The 20457-nt window shown below is 43.9% G+C and overlaps 1 protein-coding gene across 2 annotated transcripts in view; it reads right to left on the bottom strand.

Annotated features, from left to right (window-relative positions):
* Positions 1 to 1454: 1454 nt before the first annotated feature.
* UPP1 (uridine phosphorylase 1) overlaps positions 1455 to 20457 on the bottom strand; it is a 48410-nt gene continuing 29407 nt past the window's right edge. For both annotated transcript variants that reach the window (XM_088445630.1, XM_088445629.1), the window contains exons 7-8: positions 8763 to 8909; positions 1455 to 2806 (exon numbers count right to left, since the gene is read on the bottom strand). In XM_088445630.1, coding sequence (XP_088301756.1) covers positions 2661 to 2806; positions 8763 to 8909 — 293 coding nt within the window. In that variant the 3' untranslated portion in view covers positions 1455 to 2660. The remainder of the gene's footprint in view (positions 2807 to 8762; positions 8910 to 20457) is intronic.

Raw genomic sequence — 20457 nt, forward strand, 5'->3', positions numbered from 1 at the left:
CTCCTTATGGTGAGAATGTAATTCTTGTGTGTTCCAGACTTTCTTCTCTCTCTTTCTTCTCTCTCTTTCTTCTCCTCCTCCAGCCTATGGCTTGTTACATAACTGAGATGTGTGGCACGGGGGCAGGGTATGGGAGAGGGACCCCAGTGCATCCTGGGAGGCTAAAAACTTTAACTTTGAGGTGCCCGATGTCTGCTGCCATCGCCTATACCCCAAGGTATCCTGTGGAACTTCGTAGAAATAGAGATAACAAGGGTAAGTTCTTACCATATCTCATATTATTTTTCTGAGTCCCAGATTTGCGTCTCTTTGTCCTAGGAAAAGCTATACATGTATCACTGAATTCACAATGCGCCTGTTTTTTGCTATTAGAGTGCCATTTTCCCATCTCTAAGCAAATTCTTGTCGGCTAATTTCCCATTAATTGATATGCTTGGGGTAGGTACTGTTGCTTTAAGGCCATAAGCTAGTGGACCTAAACCCATGATAAAAGCATAGTTTGTGTATAAAATATGTGTGATAACTAATGGTAAAATTTATTGCGAATAAGGGTAGAGATTGACCAGCAGGGAAGAATTTCACCAGTTGGCCGGCTTGACAAATTATTGCAATATTCTTATTTGGCAAGAGAAGTGGCAGCCTTTGGCAGAGACACTGGAGATCCAGCCTGGTCTAGCTACAGAAATATCTATAAGTGACAGTTTGTCATATATCCATTTCTTCCTACAGCTTTCACCAATCTCCTACCAACTCATTAGCATATTCATTTTGTACTAATAACTGTGTTTAAACTAATAAATTTAAATTAATGTATTTTGTACACATATACACAGTTTTCAAATGCATAGCAGCAGAATTAAAAAGTTTTCTAGATACAGAAGAAATGTCGGTTTTTGTTTGCTTAAGGCAATTCTGCTATGCATTAAATTGCACAAAAGTAAGGTGCGAACAGCATTTTCCAATATATTAAAATACTAAAATAAAAATCTGCCATATAAGCTAGTGTGCTCCATTTTCACTAGTGTGCTTTCCCTACATCTGCTAAATGTGTGTGTGTGTGTGTTACCTCTCTGACGCCCCTCAGCTATTTGTAGTAAGGTGTTTTTGTTACCCCTTGCAGTCATAAACCAGAAATAAAATTCCTAGTTGCAATGAAAACAGCTGGGTCACATGTATTGCAGAAAATGAAAGGACTGTTTAGGAATTAAATGAAGGGTCAATCCACCACAATCAATTGATCCAAGGTGACAAGTTTTGAAGACTTCTTTCGTTGGAATTGAATAGATATAGCTACTGTCCCAGAAATTATACTCTGATATATATGCAGGAAATTACAGTATAATTCCCCACTGTGTTCCAGATAGTTGCAGTCGCTTTCTAAAGTGCAGTAAAGCATTGATATTCTTACTGCTGGTTAATTTCATTAAAACAGAATACAGTGCCTGAATAAAATGTAAGTGGTTTATTCAATACCGGGTGGCTCCCAATGCCATGTATTGCCACTTTAAATCCCAGTACAAAAATCATTGATTTTGACAAATCACACCTTATTAAATAAACCCAAATATTTCATGCAGAACAGTAAAAAAAGTTATATTTTAAGTCATTGATCTGAAATGTAGAAATTACATCCTAAAACAATGGAAACATCCAAATTAAAGTTATTTTGACAAGGAGACAGAAAATAAAATGGGAAAATTCAATCTGATTTTGCAGACCTTCATATTTTTGATAATACACAAAATAGATTAGAAGCGGATACATTTACTGCAAGCATAATAATAGAAAATGCCAGTTTTGTTACAGTTAACATATTCTTTTTCCAGTGCTTTGTAATTCCATATTTAACAGTGTTTCACAAAATATACACTTTTTTTTTTTAAGGAAAGTAATAAATATAAGTTAAATAAGACGTTCGTTAAACTGAGATATTTTTGATGTACAGTAACATTTGCACCATATATACAAATTGTAGTCAAACTCACACTTTATATACCATATACAATGTTTAGTCAAACACATATTGAGGTTAACATATCAAAGTAAAGGCTTCATGAAGGTTTTGCTAACAGTATCTGAATGAATGCAGGGTAAAGGCAAGCCTTTAAATCCATTTCTAAGATAGTTCATAGAGAAGTGAAGATCTCTGAAACAGTAACTATTGGTTGGTCCTCACATCACCCCACCCCTTTAGGAGGGTCACACATTCCTGTTTTCATTTGGGACTGTGTGATGAACCATGAAACTTCAGTATAAATGGCTGTATTATTATCATGTTAGGTAGGGTACATTTTTCACCATACGTGGTAGTGCTGGATTAATACAGTGTGTGTGTAACTGAAATACATTTGTACTTTCCCATTTGTTTAACTAGTCACAAATAACTTAGGCTTCATTTGTATGCATTATTATCAAATACAGCTGCAGGATAACCAAAATGCTATATATTTTGAAATTAAATAAACTGCACTATTTATACTGCAACATATTAAACATACAGATTGATAGTTTTCCTTTAATGTGTAAGATGTATAATATATCTATAAATATACATTGCAAAATGGTGCTGCATCATATAAGAATATGAGGAAACTGTACAATTTTAACTACAAAATATCCTGGTTGTCTGCATCTAACACAATATGTGACAAATCTAGTAATCATATATCAGTTTGAGACAGGTGTTTTTTTATGAAGTATCCAACCAACTTCTGGGGTCTTTGCTGATACTCAGTCAGAACATCGTGTGAGCTGGAGATTTGGTCTCCTTCCAAACGATTCAAAAGTGTGACACAAACCACTGCAGCTAAAAGATAAAATGATATCAGTTATGTACTGCAGCAAAACATGAGCAATAGAGAAGTAGGCAGTAATAAATGTAATTAGTTTTTTTGATATTTTGTTTTATTTTTTTATTACATTTAGAGCAACCCAAAAAGGTTGCTCCCTGCAATGCATGAAGTTAAGTTTTGAAGGTAGAAATATGTTTGTTAGCATGAGAAAATTTAAGGTTTAGAAATACTATTAACACTAGAAAACGTATATTTATGTTTCCAAAGATTTAAAAAAACATAAAATAATTTTAGTTGTATTGCAGATCTTACCCTGATGTTTCTGGGCCTGATGTGTGTTTACGCACTCAGCATGTCCTGTAACCAAGTGCAGGCAATGCAGATCGTATGCATTTCAGTTGCATCTTCACTAAAGTGGCAGAACTGGGCTGTAATGTAGTCGTCTTCAAGGGTGTCCGTTTAAATAAACCAGTGGCAGATCAGGACAATCGCCCCTGGTAACATACACAGCTTCTCCTTTGGGCGACAGCTACCTCCCCCTCTCCTCCCCAGGGGGCGAGCTCTCAGCCAGCCCTGGGGGGAAGAGAGAGAGAGGTCAGGTTCCCCCTGTAAAGACAGGTATTGTAAATGTCTCAACATCCCATCTTTGCGCAGCCTGCAAACGGGATGTTGAGAAATGTACAGTACAGTGCCAGTCTTTAACAATAACTAGAAAAGGCTATAGAACTGGAGGATTGAGGGACGAACTGTTTTTTTGTTTTTGTTATTTAAATGTTAGAGAAATTAAATATTGACTGCCACATCATTGATCTTGAAATATGTGTAAATCAAAATCCACATGTAAAAATGCATCTGCTCGCAAACATTTTTGCATCTACGCTCTGATCGCATTTTTATATTTAACTCTAAATCAGATTGTACACTCTTAATTAGTACCTCTTCTATTTTGCTACAGTATGTGATATTGGGCCATATATCTTGGTTTGACACATTACTCATTTTTGTTTTACATTTTAATGATATGTAAGAGCATGATATTGAAGTAATATGTAAGAGCATGATATTGCAGTAACATGTATGTGCACGATGTTGCAGTCAGTGGCGGAACTCCCGGAGACAATGGAGTCATTTGCCGCCGGGCGTCAGCACCTGGCTCCATTGTCCCCGGGAGCTGCATGGAGAAGGAGCGCCGCTGATCAGCGCTCCACCTCCATTGGCGTAACTACGGAGGGTGCAAGGGGTGAGACCCTCCATTCGCCGGGCGCCCGCTGAGTGTGTTAGCAGCGGACGTCCGGCTCCTATCCTCCTGGCGGTAGCCGGAGGACGGAGCTCCCTCCGTCTTCCGGGTCCCGCAGTGTACTATGGGAGTGACGTCACTCCCATAGTGCAGAGGAGCGGACGCCGGGGACGGAGCTCAGGAGTGAGCTCCGTCTTCCGGGTCCCACAGTGCACTATGGGAGTGACGTAATGACGTCACTCCCATAGTGCCGAGGAGCAGACACCAGGGATGGACGGCAGCAGCACTGGAGCGGGGATAAAGGAAAGTGTTTTTTTTTTTGTGTGTGTGTGTGTGCGCGGTGGGGGCCTCACTACTGGGGGCAACTACAGGGGCCTCACTACTGGGGGCAACTATAGGGGCCTCACTACTGGGGGCAACTATAGGGGCCTCACTACTGGGGGCAACTATAGGGGCCTACTACTGGGGGCAACTACAGGGGCCTACTACTGGGGGCAACTACAGGGGCTCGCTACTGGGGGCAACTACAGGGGCTCACTACTGGGGGTAACTACAGGGGCCTCACTACTGGGGGTAACTACAGGGGCAACTACAGGGTGCTCACTACTGGGGCAACTACAGGGGCCTCACTACTGCGGGTAACTACAGGGGACTCACTACTGGGGGCAACTACCGGGGGCTCACTACTTAGGGCAACTACAAGGGGCCTCACTACTGGGGGCAACTACCGGGGGCTCACTACTGGATGTACTGCATAGGGGGACCATTACTGGGGAGCACTACATAGGCGGACCACTACTGGGGGCATTATATAAAAGGAACTGCATAAGGGGGGCGGCGGCAGCTGGGGCTGGCATAGGTGCTGGGGGGTGGTACATTTTAGTTTGGGGGGGGGGGGGGGCACCAACATTTATCTTGCCTCCGGGCACCTGGGATGAAGTTACGCCACTGGTTGCAGTAATATGTAAGAGCATGATATTGCAGTAATATCTATGTGCATGATATTGCAGTAATATGTAAGAGCATGATGCCACAGTAATAAGTAAGAGCAGTGCCAGATTAAGGTCCACATGGGCCTGGAGTTGAAATTGATGAAGGGTCTATTTTATACTGCCACAGGGGGGGTGACCAGCACAGTGGGGGTGTGGCTAGTTATGTGGGGGAGTATATACACACACGCGCACAAACATATAATATAAATACACACAATAATTGTGAAAGTCTATCCACATCATCAGTGCGCGTGTGCGGTGGAAGCCTGTATTTGTGCACCAATAGCTCCCACTATGAGAGAGTCGATACCTAGACGATGACCGGCCGCTAAGTATGGGGGGGCGGAACATAGCAAGGGGGAGGGTGGCAGGATGGAGAGTTTTGGGGGGGAGGGGGCCTCGAGAAAAAGTTACAGGGACGTCAGAACATCAGAGAGTGGGCAGAGCCTGCGGAAGATGTGACCGAGAATGAGATGACCAGGCATATGTACATAATGGGGCATATTCAATTGGGCGTGAGGTTTAGCAAATTTAAAAAACCTTGCACCTAATTCTGGATTACCGTGGATATGCGCACTTCTGATACCTGCGGTATCTAATTAAAAAAAAGTGGTCGCAGAGTTTTCAGCTCTGCAAACCCCACACCGCATAAAAAAAATAAAAATTCTGCACTTACCTGCCTGGGGCTCTCCGGTGGTCTCCCCTCTATCTTCTCATACACACACACTCACTCATACACACTACATACTCACCCTGCAGCAGAAGACCCGGCTTCCGAAGCTGGATGCAGTTGACAGTGCTGCAGAAGGTAAGCAATTAAGGACTAATTCAGCAAATTGGACACTTCCAATTGCTTAATTAGTCCTCAGGGGGGGTGCCGCTGGAGTCCCAGAGCAAGTCCCACTGATTTTTCCTAAAATTAACGTTTTTAGAAAAAAATCACACTTGCTCTGGAGGTGTGAGAATTTAAACCTTCCAGCGCTCCGAATAGGAACCTAATTGAATTGCAAAAATCCTGCACCTGCTTTTCTCACCCCCAATTGAATGTGCCCCCATATATACATATATATATATATATATACATATATATATATATATATATACACACATATACAGTCAGGTGCGTAAATATTGGGACATTGACAGAATTGTAAAAATTTTGGCATCTATTCACCACCACAATGGCTTTGAAATGAAACAAACAAGATGTGCTTTAACTACAGACTTTCAGATTTAATTTGAGGGTAATTACATCCAAATCAGGTGAACGGTGTAGGAATTACAACGGTTTCTATATGTGCCTCCCACTTTTTAAGGGGCCAAAAGTAATGGGACAAACTAAACAATCCTAAATCTAACTTTCACTTTTTAATACTTTGTTGCAAATCCTTTGCAGGCAATTGCATCCTGAAGTCTGGAAAGCATAGACATCACCAGACGCTGGGTTTCATCCCTGGTGATGCTCTGCCAGGCCTCTACTGCAAATGTCTTCAGTTCCTGCTTGTTCTTGGGGCATTTTCCCTTCAGTTTTGTCTTCATCAAGTGAAATGCATGCTCAATTGGATTCAGGTCAGGGGATTGACTTGGCCATTGCATAACATTCCACTTTTTAGCCTTAAAAAACTCTTTGGTTGCTTTTGCAGTATGCTTCGGGTCATTGTCCATCTGCACTGTGAAGCGCCGTCCAATGAGTTCTGAAGCATTTGACTGAATATGAGTATATAATATTGCCCGAAACACTTCAGAATTCATTCTACTGCTTTTGTCAGCAGTCACATCATCAATAGATACAAGGGAACCAGTTCCATTGGCAGCCATAAATGCCCACGCCATGACACTACCACCACCATGCTTCACTGATGAGGTGGTATGTTTTGGATCATGAGCAGTTCCTTTCCTTCTCCATACTCTTCTCTTCCCATCACTCTGGTACAAGTTGATCTTTGTCTCATCTGTCCATAGGATGTTGTTCCAGAACTGTAATGGCTTTTTTAGATGTTGTTTGGCAAACTCTAATCTGGTCTTCCTGTTTTTGAGGCTCACCAATGGTTTACATCTTGTGGTGAACCCTCTATATTCACTCTTGTGAAGTCTTCTCTTGATTGTTGACTTTGATACATATACACCTACCTCCTGGAGAGTGTTCTTGATTTGGCCAACTGTTGTGAAGGGGTTTTTCTTCACCAGGGAAATAATTCTTCTGTCATCCACGACAGTTGTTTTCCGTGGTCTTCAGGGTCTTTTGGTGTTGCTGAGCTCTCCGGTGCGTTCTTTCTTTTTAGGATTGTTCCAAACAGTTGATTTGGCCACACCTAATGTTTTTGCTATCTCTCTGATGGGTTTGTTTTGATTTTTCAGCCTAATGATGGCTTGCTTCACTGATAGTGACAGCTCTTTGGATCTCATATTGAGAGTCGACAGCAACTGATTCCAAATGCAAATGTCACACCTAGAATCAACTCCAGACCTTTTACCTGCTTAATTGATAATGAAATAACAAGGGAATAGCCCACACCTGTCCACAAAATAGCTTTTGAGTTGATAGTCCCATTACTTTTGGCCCCTTAAAAAGTGGGAGGCACATATAGAAACCATTGTAATTCCTACACCGTTCACCTGATTTGGATGTAATTACCCTCAAATTAAATCTGAAAGTCTGCAGTTAAAGCACATCTTGTTTATTTCATTTTAAAGCCATTGTGGTGGTGAATAGAGGCCAAAATATGAAAATTCTGTCAATGTCCCAATATTTATGCACCTGACTGTGTGTATATGTGTGTGTGTGTGTGTGTGTGTGTGTGTATATATATATATATATATATATATATTCATGCCTTCATGAATACGCACATACTGTATAAATACGCTAACACACATGCAATATATATGTAGTCGTGTGTGTATATATAGATATATACACACACGCACACATATATTACAATATATCACAGTTTTCAGCAAGCACTGCAATGGTACTTCCTCGATTAGCAGCAGCCCATCCCCAATCAGCTCAGTCTCTCAGGCCGCCTTCACGGAGCTGAGCTGAACTTAGTTTAGCAGCTTCTGTTTGGCGTGATGGTGCGGCAGGTAGCACTTGTCTGACGTCACATGGCGTGGAGGAGGCGTCGGGCAACTGCGTTCATTACAGGGAGGGCTTATGAAGCCTCCCACTGCGCCGACCGTAATATGCACGGCAGTAGCCGTAGGTGGGCTGGCAGGCAGGGGGTTGCGGTTTCAGTGGGCGGGTCTTGAGTGGTCAGGCAGGCAGCCAGCCAGGCTGTAACAGGAAAATATTTTTTTCCTGTCTCCATCAGTCCTGCAGATCAAGTGGGCCTATTTTAATGGGGTGCCTGGAGCTGCAGCTCCACCCCCCCCATTGTTAATCTGGCCCTGTGTAAGAGCATGATGTTACAGTGATATGTAAGAGCACGATGTTGCAGTCATATGTAAGAACACGATGTTGAAGTGATACGTAAGAGCACGATGTTGCAGTGATATGTAAGGGCACGATATTGCAGTAATACGTAAGAGCACGATGTTGCAGTGATACGTAAGAGCACGATGTTGCAGTGATACGTAAGAGCACGATGTTGCAGTGATACGTAAGTGCACGATGTTGCAGTGATACGTAAGAGCACGATGTTGCAGTGATACGTAAGAACATGATGTTGCAGTAATATGTAAGAGCATGATATTGCAGTAATATGTAAGAGCATGATTTTGCAGTAAAGTCACGTTTACCCTTCAGTCCACTTATGTTACACATTGCAGCAAATACTGAGGACTCCATCTCAATGTTTCTAATTCCAGCATCATATGCTGCTTTCAGGTACTGCATTTTCTCCTCTTCTGTGTATGAGCAGATTGCACCATCAAGGCGTCCTTGACCTTTAGAAGAAATATAACATGAATACTTTAAGTATTTAGACAAATTTAACCAACACAGATCAAATAATAATCTGTCAACAATGTCAGATCATATAAAATAGCGAGGCTACTGGTGAACTGGGCCAGGGAGAATTAAGCTCTTAAAATAAAGTTAGGTTTTTATACTGACTGAACATTAAGTTCTTCATTAACATACGTTTCTCAGCACATTCTAACATGCATATTTTTGTTCCAATGAATAATGTTCACCTGACTGGTTATGTTAGAATCTCCACATAGACTGATGGCAAGCTATGCATAATTTCACAATATTATTCAGTCATCACTAGATGGTGCCTTAGGGCCGTATTCAATTAGCAGCGAAAACTGATGTTTTTTTCCCATAGGCTAAAACGGGCGTTTTTCGCCAAAAAAGGCGATATTTTTGCCAAAAACCTGTCAAACGCAATTGCCGAAAAAAAACTGGAGATAAATTTTCTCAATCCAAGACCAGGCGAAAAAAAATGCAAAATTCCTATTTTTTGCTAAAAATTTGGGGATTTCTTTCAGAACCCTTTGGACACTCCCCTAATGATAAATTACCCCAAAAAAATGTAAGTTGCGCACCGGCAAAAAACGTAAATTGGGGGTACATTAAAATGGGTGCAAGTAACATTTTCGTATCGTACAAACGCAATTTTAAAAACTGTAAAAAACCGCCTGCTGCGACCACGTGCGATGTGTAAAATACTTCACACATCCATACCGTCCCCCGAAAAATTAGACCCAATACCGTAAAACCATTTTCACAATTTTTTATTTTTACCCAAAATTTGCAGGTAAGTGCGCAACTTATGAATTTTTTGGGGGTCATTTAACATTAGGGGGGTGTCCAAAGGGTTCTGAAAGAAATCACCACATTTTTACACAAAAATAGGGATTTTGCATTTTTTCGCCTGGTCTGGAATGGAGAAAACTTTTCTCCAGTTTTTTTTCGCCAATTGCGTTTTCGCCGGTCTTTTGGCAAGAAACTGCTGTTTTCCCCTATGGCGAAAAAAAACGCCCGTTTTCGCCACTAATTGAATACGGCCCTCAGTGTCAAAGAGAGAAATTGATATACAAGACTGAGGAGCCTATTAATCAACATGTTTTATCATACGCAACGAGTTTTAAAACTTGTTGCGTATGATAACGGTGCTCCTGTCATCTGTTTGAAAAATGACAATTAGGTGCTGATTGGCTTGAGCATCATTTATCATACACAATAAAGTTTTACAAACTTGTTGTGTATGATAAAACTTGTAGATCAATGAGACCCTCAGCAATTGTTTTATGGCACCCCTAGCAATTGGGGTGCAAGGAAAAATGTATGATGTTGGTGGTCATAAGGTACCTGAGAACTGTCCACATCTTGTGACCACTGTGGCTAATTAAATACCCCTTTAGAGTTCTGTGTGTTAAACTTTAAGTAAAAGCAAAACATTTACTAATCAATTATTGGTATGTCAAATGCATGTAATATGCATTTAGTCATATAGGTTTGTTTAAAAAGGATTCCAATCCATAAGTACATTGTACAGATGTGTCCAAATTAGGGGTGAGCGGGTTCGGATTTCTGAAATCCGAACCCCCCCGAACCCCCCCGATCCGAGTCTGATCCGAGTCAGGCTCGACTTTTCCCGCCTGACTCGGATCTGAAATCGAGGCAAAACGTCATCATCCCGCCTTCCGAGTCTCGCGGGTTTTGGATCCTATATAAGGTACCCGCGTCGGCGCCATTTTCTCACTCGGCTGTGGACAGTGAAGAGGGAGGGTGGGAGTTAGGGCTGTGTAGTGTAGTGTAGTGTAGTGCTGCTGTTGTCCACTACTTCAAAGTCCATAGGGGCTGGCTGTGTTGTGCTGTGCTGCTGTTGTTAATAGGGGCTGTGTCCACTACTTCAAAGTCCATAGGGGCTGGCTGGACTGTGTTGTGCAGTCAGTTCTCCATAGGGGCTGTGTCCACTCCAAAGTCCTGTGCAGTGTCCCAGTCCTAAAGGAGTGCTGTAGTGTTGTCCAGGGGGTGCTCTGTCCATCAGGGGTGCTCCCCCCAAGTGCTAAAAAAATAATATATTTTCTGTGTTTGTGAATTGTGTGCGCAGTAGCCGCACGTGCATCAACAAAGTAGTGCCAAGCGTGCGCCTGTGTCATAAGTAAAGGGCCGGCTGGCTTGACCATTAAAGGGTGCTGTAACCCCCAAAGTACACTCCAGTCCAAACCAAAAAAAAAATTATTTTCTGTGTTTGTGAATTGTGTGCGCAGTAGCCGCACGTGCATCAACAAAGTAGTGCCAAGCGTGCGCCTGTGTCATAAGTAAAGGGCCGGCTGGCTTGACCGTTAAGGGTGCTGTAACCCCCGAAAGTACACTCCAGTCCAAACCAAAAAAAAAATTATTTTCTGTGTTTGTGAATTGTGTGCGCAGTAGCGGCACGTGCATCAACAAAGTAGTGCCAAGCGTGCGCCTGTGTCATAAGTAAAGGGCCGGCTGGCTTGACCATTAAAGGGTGCTGTAACCCCCAAAGTACACTCCAGTCCAAACCAAAAAAAAAATTATTTTCTGTGTTTGTGAATTGTGTGCGCAGTAGCCGCACGTGCATCAACAAAGTAGTGCCAAGCGTGCGCCTGTGTCATAAGTAAAGGGCCGGCTGGCTTGACCGTTAAGGGTGCTGTAACCCCCGAAAGTACACTCCAGTCCAAACCAAAAAAAAAATTATTTTCTGTGTTTGTGAATTGTGTGCGCAGTAGCCGCACGTGCATCAACAAAGTAGTGCCAAGCGTGCGCCTGTGTCATAAGTAAAGGGCCGGCTGGCTTGACCGTTAAGGGTGCTGTAACCCCCGAAAGTACACTCCAGTCCAAACCAAAAAAAAAATTATTTTCTGTGTTTGTGAATTGTGTGCGCAGTAGCCGCACGTGCATCAACAAAGTAGTGCCAAGCGTGCGCCTGTGTCATAAGTAAAGGGCCGGCTGGCTTGACCGTTAAAGGGTGCTGTAACCCCCAAAGTACACTCCAGTCCAAACCAAAAAAAAAATTATTTTCTGTGTTTGTGAATTGTGTGCGCAGTAGCCGCACGTGCATCAACAAAGTAGTGCCAAGCGTGCGCCTGTGTCATAAGTAAAGGGCCGGCTGGCTTGACCGTTAAGGGTGCTGTAACCCCCGAAAGTACACTCCAGTCCAAACCAAAAAAAAAATTATTTTCTGTGTTTGTGAATTGTGTGCGCAGTAGCCGCACGTGCATCAACAAAGTAGTGCCAAGCGTGCGCCTGTGTCATAAGTAAAGGGCCGGCTGGCTTGACCATTAAAGGGTGCTGTAACCCCCGAAAGTACACTCCAGTCCAAACCAAAAAAAAAATTATTTTCTGTGTTTGTGAATTGTGTGCGCAGTAGCCGCACGTGCATCAACAAAGTAGTGCCAAGCGTGCGCCTGTGTCATAAGTAAAGGGCCGGCTGGCTTGACCGTTAAGGGTGCTGTAACCCCCGAAAGTACACTCCAGTCCAAACCAAAAAAAAAATTATTTTCTGTGTTTGTGAATTGTGTGCGCAGTAGCCGCACGTGCATCAACAAAGTAGTGCCAAGCGTGCGCCTGTGTCATAAGTAAAGGGCCGGCTGGCTTGACCGTTAAAGGGTGCTGTAACCCCCAAAGTACACTCCAGTCCAAACCAAAAAAAAAATTATTTTCTGTGTTTGTGAATTGTGTGCGCAGTAGCCGCACGTGCATCAACAAAGTAGTGCCAAGCGTGCGCCTGTGTCATAAGTAAAGGGCCGGCTGGCTTGACCGTTAAGGGTGCTGTAACCCCCGAAAGTACACTCCAGTCCAAACCAAAAAAAAAATTATTTTCTGTGTTTGTGAATTGTGTGCGCAGTAGCCGCACGTGCATCAACAAAGTAGTGCCAAGCGTGCGCCTGTGTCATAAGTAAAGGGCCGGCTGGCTTGACCGTTAAGGGTGCTGTAACCCCCGAAAGTACACTCCAGTCCAAACCAAAAAAAAAATTATTTTCTGTGTTTGTGAATTGTGTGCGCAGTAGCCGCACGTGCATCAACAAAGTAGTGCCAAGCGTGCGCCTGTGTCATAAGTAAAGGGCCGGCTGGCTTGACCGTTAAGGGTGCTGTAACCCCCGAAAGTACACTCCAGTCCAAACCAAAAAAAAAATTATTTTCTGTGTTTGTGAATTGTGTGCGCAGTAGCCGCACGTGCATCAACAAAGTAGTGCCAAGCGTGCGCCTGTGTCATAAGTAAAGGGCCGGCTGGCTTGACCGTTAAAGGGTGCTGTAACCCCCGAAAGTACACTCCAGTCCAAACCAAAAAAAAAATTATTTTCTGTGTTTGTGAATTGTGTGCGCAGTAGCCGCACGTGCATCAACAAAGTAGTGCCAAGAGTGCGCCTGTGTCATAAGTAAAGGGCCGGCTGGCTTGACCGTTAAGGGTGCTGTAACCCCCAAAGTACACTCCAGTCCAAACCAAAAAAAAAATTATTTTCTGTGTTTGTGAATTGTGTGCGCAGTAGCCGCACGTGCATCAACAAAGTAGTGCCAAGCGTGCGCCTGTGTCATAAGTAAAGGGCCGGCTGGCTTGACCGTTAAAGGGTGCTGTAACCCCCGAAAGTACACTCCAGTCCAAACCAAAAAAAAATTATTTTCTGTGTTTGTGAATTGTGTGCGCAGTAGCCGCACGTGCATCAACAAAGTAGTGCCAAGAGTGCGCCTGTGTCATAAGTAAAGGGCCGGCTGGCTTGACCGTTAAAGGGTGCTGTAACCCCCAAAGTACACTCCAGTCCAAACCAAAAAAAAAATTATTTTCTGTGTTTGTGAATTGTGTGCGCAGTAGCCGCACGTGCATCAACAAAGTAGTGCCAAGCGTGCGCCTGTGTCATAAGTAAAGGGCCGGCTGGCTTGACCGTTAAAGGGTGCTGTAACCCCCGAAAGTACACTCCAGTCCAAACCAAAAAAAAAATTATTTTCTGTGTTTGTGAATTGTGTGCGCAGTAGCCGCACGTGCATCAACAAAGTAGTGCCAAGAGTGCGCCTGTGTCATAAGTAAAGGGCCGGCTGGCTTGACCGTTAAAGGGTGCTGTAACCCCCAAAGTACACTCCAGTCCAAACCAAAAAAAAAATTATTTTCTGTGTTTGTGAATTGTGTGCGCAGTAGCCGCACGTGCATCAACAAAGTAGTGCCAAGCGTGCGCCTGTGTCATAAGTAAAGGGCCGGCTGGCTTGACCGTTAAAGGGTGCTGTAACCCCTGAAAGTACACTCCAGTCCAAACCAAAAAAAAAATTATTTTCTGTGTTTAGCCGCACGTATATATCAAATCGATATAACATAAATGGAGGACCAAACTTTCTCCGATAAAAATAAAATAGAGAAAGATCAAGAACCACTTCCTCCTAGTGCTGAAGCTGCTGCCACTAATCATGACATAGACGATAACATGCCATCAACGTCGTCTGCCAAGGCCGATGCCCAATGTCATAGTAGAGGGCACATACAATCCCAAATGGCAAAGTTCAGGAAAATCACCTTGAAAAAGACATTTAAATCAGCTGAAGAGAAACGTAAACTTGCCAATATGCCATTTACGACACGGAGTGGCAAGGAACGGTTAAGGTCGATCCCTAGTATGTTCATGACTAGTGGTTCAGCTTCACATGACGATGGAAGCCCTCCTCCCACTAAAAAAATCAAAAGAGTTAAGCTGGCAAAAGCACAGCGAAGAACTGTGCTTTCTAAGAAGATATCACAAATCCCCAAGGAGAGTCCAAGTGTGGTGGTGGTTGCGATGCCTGACCTTCCCAGCACTGGACGGGAAGAGGTGGCTCTTTCCACCATTTGCACGCCCCCTGCAAGTGCTGAAAGGAGCACCCACAGTCCACTTGCTGATATGCAAATTGAAGATGTCACTGTTGAAGTACAACAGGATGAGGATACTGGTGTAGCTGGCGCTGAGGAGGAAGTTGGCGAGGAGGATTCTGATGGTGATGTGGTTTGTTTAAATCAGGCTCCGGGGGAGACAGTTGTTGTCCGTGGGATGAAAAAGCCCATCACGGTCATGCCTGGGCAGAAGACCAAACATTCCACCTCTTTGGTCTGGCAATATTTCTATCCAAATCCGGACAACAACTGTCTTGCCATATGTACCATATGTAAAGGTGAAATAAGTAGGGGTAGGGACGTCAACCACCTAGGAACATCCTCCCTTATACGGCACCTGCAGCGCGTTCATAAAAAGTTACTGTCAAGTTCAGAAACTTTGGCTAAGACCGTAAGCAGTCCAGGGACACCTAAATCCCGTTGTCCTGTTGTATCCAAGCGCCTGCAAACCACACCGTCAACTCCCTCCTCGTCAATTTCCTCCTTAGTCAGGATCGGAAGTAGTCCTGCAGGCCATGTCACTGGCATGACTGACTCTCCTATCCGGGATTCCTCTGGAGGATCCTGCATTGCTACGCCTACTGCTGCCGCTGCTGCTGTTGCTGCTGCTGGGAGTCGTTCATCATCCCAGAGAGGAAGTAGGAACACCACTACTTTTACTAAACAATTGACCCTCCAACAGTCCTTAGCGAGGAGGATGAAGTACGACAGCAGTCATCCTGAAGCAAAACGTATAACTGAGGCCTTGACTGCTATGTTGGTGTTAGACGTGCGTCCGGTATCCGCCATTAGTGCAGTGGGATTTAGACAATTGATGGAGGTAGTGTGTCCCCGGTTCCAAATCCCGTCTAGATTCCACTTCACTAGGCAGGCGATACCGAGACTGTACAGAAACGTCAGAAAAAGTGTCCTCAGTGTCCTGAAAAATGCCGTTGTACACAATGTCCACTTAACCACGGACATGTGGACAAGTGGAACAGGGCAGACTAAGGACTATATGACTGTGACAGCCCACTGGGTAGATGTATCACCTTACGCAGCAACAGCAGCAGCGTCACCAGTAGCAGCATCTCAGAAACGCCAGCTCGTTACAAGGCAGGCTACGCTGTGTATCACCGGTTTCAGTAAGAGGCACACCGCCGACAACCTCTTAGAGAAACTGAGGGAAATCATCGCCCAGTGGCTTACCCCACTTAGACTCTCCTGGGGATTTGTGATATCTGACAACGCCACCAATATTGTGCGGGCATTACATCTGGGCAAATTCCAGCACGTCCCATGTTTTGCTCACACAATAAACTTGGTGGTGCAGAATTTTCTGAAAAGCGACAGGGGCGTGCAGGAGACGCTTTGGGTGGCCCGAAAAATTTCTGGCCACTTTCGCCATTCAGCGACTGCGTGCCGAAGACTGGAGCGCCAGCAAACACTCTTGAACCTACCCCGCCATCACCTGAAGCAAGAGGTTGTGACGCGGTGGAACTCAACCCTCTATATGCTTCAGAGGATGGAGGAGCAGCAAAAGGCCATACAAGCCTATACATCCACCTATGACATAGGCAAAGGAGGGGGTATGCACCTGACTCAAGCACAGTGGAGAATGATTTCCGTGTTGTGCAAGGTTCTCCAGCCCTTCGAACTTGCCACACGTGAAGTCAGTTCAGACACAGCCAGCTTGAGTCAGGTCATTCCCCTCATCAGGCTTTTGCAGAAGCAGCTGGAGAAAGTGAAGGAGGAGCTAAGACGGAGCGATTCCGCTCGGCATGTGGGACTTGTGGATGAAGCCCTTCATTCGCTTTGCCAGGATTCCAGGGTGGTCAATCTGTTGAAATCAGACCACTACATTTTGGCCACCGTGCTTGATCCTAGGTTTAAAGCCTATGTGGTGTCTCTCTTTCCGGCCGACACAAGCCTGCAGAGGTGCAAAGACCTGCTGGTGAACACACTGTCAGCTGAAGCGGAACGTGACACGTCAACGGCTCCTTCTTCATTTTCTCCCGCAACTGGGGCTGCCAGGAAAAAACTTAGGTATCCTAAGCAACCCGTTGGCGGTGATGCAGGGCAGGCAGGACCAAGTTTGGACATCTGGTCCGGACTGAAGGACCTGGCAACAATTTCTGACATGTCTACTGTCACTGCATATGATACTGTCACCATTGACAGAATGGTGGAGGATTACATCGGTGACAGCATCCAAGTAGGCATGTCAGACAGTCCATACCTGTACTGGCAGGAAAAAGAGGCAATTTGGAGGCCCCTGTACAAGCTGGCTCTATTTTACCTGAGTTGCCCCCCCTCCAGTGTGTATTCCGAAAGAGTGTTTAGTGCAGCCGGGAACCTTGTCAGCGAAAGGCGTAGGAGGTTGCTTCCACAGAATGTGGAGAAGATGATGTTCATCAAAATGAATTATCAGCTCTTCCAGGGAGACCAGCCTCCAGAAGGTACAGAGGGACCTGTGGTGGTGGATTCAAGTGGGGACGAGTTAATACTTTGTGAGGATGAGGATGTACACACTGAAGAGGGTGAGGAATCGGTGGATGAGGAGGATGAGGATGACATCTTGCCTCCGTAGAGCCAGTTTGTGCAGGGACACATTAATTGCCAGCTTGTTTTGTGGGGGCCCAAACGAACCAATCATTTCAGCCACAGTTGTGTGGCAGACCCTGGCGCTGAAATGATTGATTTGTTAAAGTGTGCATGTCCTGTTTATACAACATAAGGGTGGGTGGGAGGGCCCAAGGACAATTCCATCTTGCACTTCTTTTTTTTCTTTGCATTATGTACAGTTTGGGGCCTAGTTTTTCTAACTGCCATCCTGTCTGCCACTGCAGTGTCACTCCTAGATGGGTCACGTGTTTGTGCCGCCCACTCGTGTCGCTTAGCATAGTCATCCAGCTACCTCGGTGCAACCTTTTGGACATGAAAACACTATTGTGAGGTGTGAGGTGTTCAGAATAGACTGGAAATGAGTGGAAATTAAGGTTATTGAGGTTAATAATAGCATAGGAGCAGAGAAACCAACAAATTCTGTGATTTTAGCTGTTTTTATGCTTTTTTTAAAAAAAATACAGATCCAAAACACAAAACCCAGAACCCAAAACACGGAAGGGTGGTTTTGGCAAAACCAATCCAGATCCAAAACACGAAGAAAGATCCAGATCCAAAACCAAAACACAAAACACGAAAAGTGGCCGGTGCACACCCCTAGTCCAAATACATCTATCCTCCGTGCGCTACAAGTCGTGTTACACACAAGGCGTGAGCGCCGTGTGACTTAGTAGCGCTGAATGTCTTTTTGTGCGTCTTTTTCCCTTCAAATGCATCTTATTCACACAACGATAACAATATGACGCACAAGCAGCTTCTGCTGATTAAAATGATATGCGGTGTCATCAGCTATGTTACAGCCGCTGACACTAATGTAGGATTTCGCATGCAGATACACCCGCAGTCATACACAATATAGGCATGCCGCATATCATTATAATCAGCAGAAGCTGCTTTTCGCTGTGAGAAAGAGAAGCACGAAAAGACGTTTGGTGCTACCGAGTCATGCCATGGCATGGCGTGACTAGAAGGGATGTTTTATGTGCAAGGAGGCTAGATGTATGAGAACACATCTGTACATACTGTATCTCCTTTTAAATAACACAATTCCATCTGCTATTTAGAATATTGATGTATTGGCAGGTATTGTTAGCTACTGGTTTTGGACAGTATTCCACATAATCCTAGTCTAGCAAACTTGTGTTTCTCATATCTAACTGCAAAAACCATTAACTGTTTCGGTAAAATAAATGAAGCTTGATGATCACTATTTTGAAGTGACAGTAACTATATCAGGCTTTGGCAGGTCTCAGAAGAAAGATGTGTGGAAGAGTAGTTGGAAAGACGTGAAGTGGAGGAAGAAGTAGGGCCGCACAGCCACACATCACAATAGGCTGTGTAAATGGCCATGTGCAAACTATCTCAGGTCACTGACTGTTGGACCACAGACGTGTGACACCCGTTAGGGGAGCTGCTGCTTCTCTGTTCATCACGGGGCACAGTTTGGGTACTGCTGCATTAGTCTATTATATAACTAATACATCCAGACACCAAAACCCCAACCCTCTCTGTCAGAATATTATTATTAACAGTTATTTATATAGCAGCAGCATACTCTGTTGCTCTTTACAATTGGGAGCCAAACAGTAATAAAACAAGACTGGGTAACACCAGACAGGTAAAGAAATAAGAGGGACCTATACATTTAACACTAATGCTTTTAAATATTTAGCTTTTGAACAAAAATAATAATTTGTGGCTTTGTTCTATTGTTATTTTTAACAAACATTAAATACAATTTGAAGATTTAAATTATTTTCTATTTAGATTAGGTCCAGTGCTTCAATAGTTTTGTGAACTTCTTTTCTGAAAATTCAAAAACTATTGTTAAAGAGACAAGAATATATGCAACTTTTGCCTATAGCGAGTTCTACAGTACATATGGATATTTTTATTCTCTGGTGCAGAAAGGATGAAGTGACAGGAAAAAGTAAATTGCCTTCATAATCTTGATGTCCACTACCGCAAAGCTGCAGGAACCGCTGAGATGGTTTCTCTGCTCCAACGTATAACAACAGAAATGACCGGATTTATGTGCAGACTTTCACAGAATGTTGTGAGATTTGTTAGATAGTTTTTGTTTCGAGTTAGGAGATCTGCAGCACATACATTTGATGTTTGCCACAAAGATTTAGGGTGGTGGACAGAATCTAAATGTTAAATATCCTGACCTTCATGGGCGTCTGAACGGAGGGGGCAAGGGGGCGGGTCAGGGCGGGTCACCCCCCCCCCAAATATTTCAAAGGAGCAGCAGCCGCGGACTGTCAGAGCTGTGCAGCTTTATAGTAATAGGCTGCACAGCCCCTGCACTGCATGGAGAAGGAGGTGTAATGTGCGGTCTTTTAAGTTAAAACACAGCACATTACACTTCCTGCTCCGTGCGGTGCAGGGGCTGTACAGCCTATTACTATAAAGCTACACAGTCCTGACAGTCCGCTGCCACCGCTTAGGTAAGGGGAGGGGAGAGGAAGATAGGGGAAGGGGGTGGGAATGGGCAGCGTCAGAACGATTTTATGTTGCCCCCCCCCAACATAAAATTGTTTCCACGCCCCTGATGACCTTGATATTTTTTTGCAGTTAAGATAAAAGTGGTCTTACAAAAATGATACACAAAACATATTTAACAACTGTTATAGTTCACGTGTATGTGCTCTGCCATGAATATAGTGTATGGAATTGTTGCAAGTAGCCATTGTAATGTATAGAGCGTAGCAAATATCCATCACAATTTCACTGTATAACTTACTGGTAGACATACAACCTCCAGTCATATCAATTTACTAAAGTAACATGGTAAAGTGCATTAAAAAAAGAGTGTACATCAAGTATAAAAGACTGCAATGCACTTAGGCCCTCATTCAGAGCCGTTCGCTATTTGCGGTCGTTCGTTCAAAAACAAGGGGTGGCTATTCAAATGATCCGTTCGCACATTGCAGTTTGTTCACACCTCTAAGTCTGAACGAGCGAGCAAAACAAACGCTCGTTTATTTGATAAAAACGCCCCTTGGCCGTTCGCACCATACGTCATGTCCGCTATTTATTAGATTAATCGAGTACATCGT

This window comes from Taudactylus pleione, unplaced genomic scaffold, assembly GCF_031769625.1.
Source record: "Taudactylus pleione unplaced genomic scaffold, aTauple2 ptg000386l, whole genome shotgun sequence".
Lineage (NCBI taxonomy): Eukaryota > Metazoa > Chordata > Amphibia > Anura > Myobatrachidae > Taudactylus > Taudactylus pleione.